The sequence below is a fragment of the Acyrthosiphon pisum genome, chromosome X (assembly GCF_005508785.2).
Source record: "Acyrthosiphon pisum isolate AL4f chromosome X, pea_aphid_22Mar2018_4r6ur, whole genome shotgun sequence".
Taxonomy (NCBI): Eukaryota; Metazoa; Arthropoda; class Insecta; order Hemiptera; family Aphididae; genus Acyrthosiphon; species Acyrthosiphon pisum.
Genome location: NC_042493.1, coordinates 68578687 through 68582747, shown reverse-complemented (window position 1 = coordinate 68582747; position 4061 = coordinate 68578687). Strand labels below are relative to the sequence as shown.

Below are 4061 nucleotides of genomic sequence, written 5' to 3'. Positions count from 1 at the left end.
TCATGTATAGAAAATGGAAATATAATCACCAGTGAAAATGTCATGTATCTACAGTCATTCGTTTTAAAGTTACACCAAAAACAAAAATCAATTTTCTCGAAAACAGATTTTACGTAAAAATTCCTGTTTTTCCTTAATTTTTCTTTTGTTTTTCACGGCGCTTTTGAAAACTATTGGAAATTTTACTTTTGACCCTCCAAAGTACCAACTAGATTCACTTTCCTATCAGAAAAGATACTGTTAAAGAAAATCGAAGCACTTTTTCTGTCCTAAAAGGTGATGACAGACACAAAAAAAAAATAATAAAAAAAAAAAAAAAAAAACACACATCATTGTAAAATCAATACATTTAACGATGAAGTTTCACTCAGAATCTAAAATTGTATTTTAAAATTTGTTTTTCCTTGTAGAAGATAATTTTAGTGAATATTTTAGCGACAAAGAAAATTTACCTAAAAAACAATTTGTCTTTACATTTTCTTCAGAGGAATAACTTAAAATACAGCCTGAAGAAAAATTGTATAAATGTAATGATAAACTTCTAGATCCTACTATGCTTACCAAAGAGTTCTTGAACACCTGTTGTAGCTGAACACTTTTGGGGGTGCACACACAACTGCCATGCAAAAGTGTATCCAAATGGGTCCGCATATATACGTGTAGTGGCATGTTGTTCAAACAATATATATAATACAAATTACAAAGGACGACCTGGTTCGAAGTAATTTGTTAGGCGATGCCCGGAATCCCTGGTTCGACGTAAGTTGTCAGGCGATGCACGGAATCCTTCGCCCTCGAAATATGGGGCGATGACACGATGTCCCACCAAATGGTTAGCCGTATTGCACACGTGAAGACAAAAGCATCAAATGGTGGCTAATTTACCTGGGGTAACGCACACTCGTACCGACAGAATCGTCGAATATAAAAATTGACCACAACTCATAAGATTGGGTGCGGCGGCCCACAATAGCACGCAATAATGGTGGGCGGACAGAGATGTGTGTCGCGCCCAACCGTTGCAAAAAGATAAAACAAAGGTGTCGCTGGTCGTACAACCAACTGTCTAGCGGCGTAGCTATCGCCAGACGACCTGTCGCCGGACACTGGAGGGGGAACTTGCTGAGCGCTTTTATCTCCGCTGCACCGTGGTGTCCGAAGCGAGTAAATACATATATAATATATCGACATGCAAAATTGTTCCGCGTTCGAACAAGTAATTTGAGGCTATGATCCACGTACTCCAACGTGTTATAATAGGCTCCGGTGGCAATTGTAAATGAGGAGCTTCATCTTTGAATAGTTGAACACGGTTTGGTGCTTTTCGGAATATTTTTTTAACACTAGAAGTAAGTTTATCGACATTGCTAAACTTGCCTCTTACTTCCTCTGCTACTCGGTGGAGTCCATGAGCCGTACACGTGATATGAATCATTTTGGGATAAAATGCTTTCAATGTATTACCAGCTTTTATCATAATATAGGGAGCGGCGTCGGATGTAAACAATAAAACATTCTTATGTTGAATACCAATGATTCCAATAGATTTGTCGAATACTCTGGCAAAAGTCGAATAATTTGTTTTTTCTAGTTGTTCTGAATGTACCAAATATTGTTTACCTGGGTAATCTGCTTCAAATATACCAACAATTACATTAGCAACAAATGTACCTTCTATATCGGTAGTTTCGTCAATACTAACCCAAAATTTTTTACCAGGCAGTTTAAGTTTAATTTTACTCATTGTTTCGCCAAAAATGTCATCTATGTATCCAAGTCCCAAGTTTGTTTCTGTAGGAACATTATTTCCGGTATAAACTTCCAAAAATGTACGAAAGCTTTGATTTGAAACTTTATTCAGTGGTATATTTGCCGATAACAACGCAAAACACAAGTTTTTACTAAACGACGACTTTTTGGTAAAGTTGGTAACTAATTGTTGTTTTTTTCAGCTTGGATTTCAGCACGTTTAACGGCTTTAATATGTTGGTCGGTTTTTAAATGTTGTGTAATGTTGATAATGATATCGGAATACCCGAATACCTTAAAACTATAAAAATAAAACAGTACAACTACAGTACAACTACAGTACAAGTTACAATTATATACAATTATATACAATTATAATGGTTTCCTTATCGATCGGATTACGAAGTTTCGGGCGTACACTCTCGCTACGTCGCGCGTCGCCTAAACTCGTAAAGTTTCTTCTGATATTATTATATAAGTTATATAAGAAGAAAAATTAATTAACACGAATTAATTACTAATATGAACAATTAATATGACTATAATTACTTGTTATTTTTAAGAAAACATTTTTAGGCTACTAAAAAAAAAGTTAAAAAAATAAATGATAAAAATCATGCAAAAATCCAAAAATAACTGAAAAAAAAGCAAAATAGCACTTATACTCCGAAATATGCAAAAATATGCAACATAACATTTTGTATGTAGCTTCTTAGTTATCTGAAACAAATTTATTACTCACATAGGTCCTCTAGGACCTCTCAAAAAAAATATGCAAATGCTAGAAGTTATGATCCCTGGTCATAATGAATAATATAAATACAAAAATATCATATATTTTCGATATTTTTATTCTTTGATATCACAGCTGAAAAAAAAATTCAAAATCGCCTCGATCATTCCCTTGTAAACTTGTTGATCATTCATAATCCGTTTTCAAAATTAAAATCTGTCAAACCAAATTCTTCCAGTTTTGTCTAGCTTAATATTGGTCTAAAAATCACTTTTTTTTCATCTGCTGCAGCCCCCTTACAGCAGATACATGACAATGATATATAACATATGATTACATAAAGCTCGAACGTATTAATATAATTTATAATAGTACAACATAAACATTAAGGTAAACAATAAATAATAAATTCTTATCTGGCAACAACGGGGCAGCTAACGCTATACTTAGACTATATTATCTTAGTCCGTGACCGATACCTATAGATAATATAACCGTTCATTATTACCGTTGTCTATGTTCAGATGAACATAATGTACATTTATAATACAGCAGCCAGCAGGTACACTGTACAGTAACATATTATCAAGTAGATTATTGTACCTAATGGCTAATCCTGTAATAATAATTTTACGGGAAATTTATTAAAATATTCAAGCCTGCACAACCGTTTGTTATTCTGAAAATATTAGCTAGTCATGAGTTCATGACGTTCGAAATGCTCATCTAAATTTATTTATGACTTACAAAGCACTTGGATCAATTCCTGTATCTTCAGCATCTGCAGTATAAAGCTTTACACAGGTGAATTTATATATACCTATATATATATCATCGATTCTGAGCGGAGACGGTATGTCAGTCTAGGTGTACGGCATATTATATACTTATATCTATGGTATTAAAAATAAAATTGACCTATAATAGGTACCTATAATAAATTCCAAATTAATCATATCACAATATCCATTTGGTACTTATAATGCGTTATACATCAACAAAATATCGTGATACTATCAGAGATATTTAATACATTGTAGTATACTTTAGAAGTTTCAATTACCCACGAATAATATTATATAATCACAATAAAATAACTAAAATAGTCATTCTAGGTTTTTTAATATGTAATTTCGTCCAAATTTGAATTTAAAATGACTATAAAAACTAAACTGTGCTTATGTACTTTTTACATTTTTTGGTAACAGAATTAACAACTTACATGCAATCTTGTTTTAAATTTTCAATCCTATTAGATATAAAAGTTGAACATTTTATAAATTTTTAATTACAAAATATTTATTCAATTTTAAATTTGATAAATTTTGTAAAAATTTGATCTTTAAATGCTTATAAAAAAAAATTGTGCCTATGAATTTTTAATATTTGTCAACTGTTATTGTAACAATATATCAGGAACCTTGTATTCCATTTTTACATTTTTTTGCTCAACAAATAAAACTGTATTGATATTCATATAAAAAAAAAAATAAAAAATTGAAATATGAAATTGTCCGTAAACAGCTCAAAACAAGTCAAAATATTTTGAAATTTTTATCAAGTATAATAATTGATAAAA

At 31.4% G+C, this 4061-nt stretch overlaps 1 protein-coding gene across 1 annotated transcript in view; it reads right to left on the bottom strand.

The window, feature by feature from the left end:
* The window catches only part of LOC115033901, a 7047-nt gene extending 4764 nt beyond the window's left edge, over window positions 1–2283 (bottom strand). Inside the window, exon 1 of the mRNA XM_029488704.1 lies at window positions 562–2283. Coding sequence (XP_029344564.1) covers window positions 1133–1744 — 612 coding nt within the window. The 5' untranslated portion in view covers window positions 1745–2283 and the 3' untranslated portion in view covers window positions 562–1132. The remainder of the gene's footprint in view (window positions 1–561) is intronic.
* Window positions 2284–4061: the final 1778 nt, after the last annotated feature.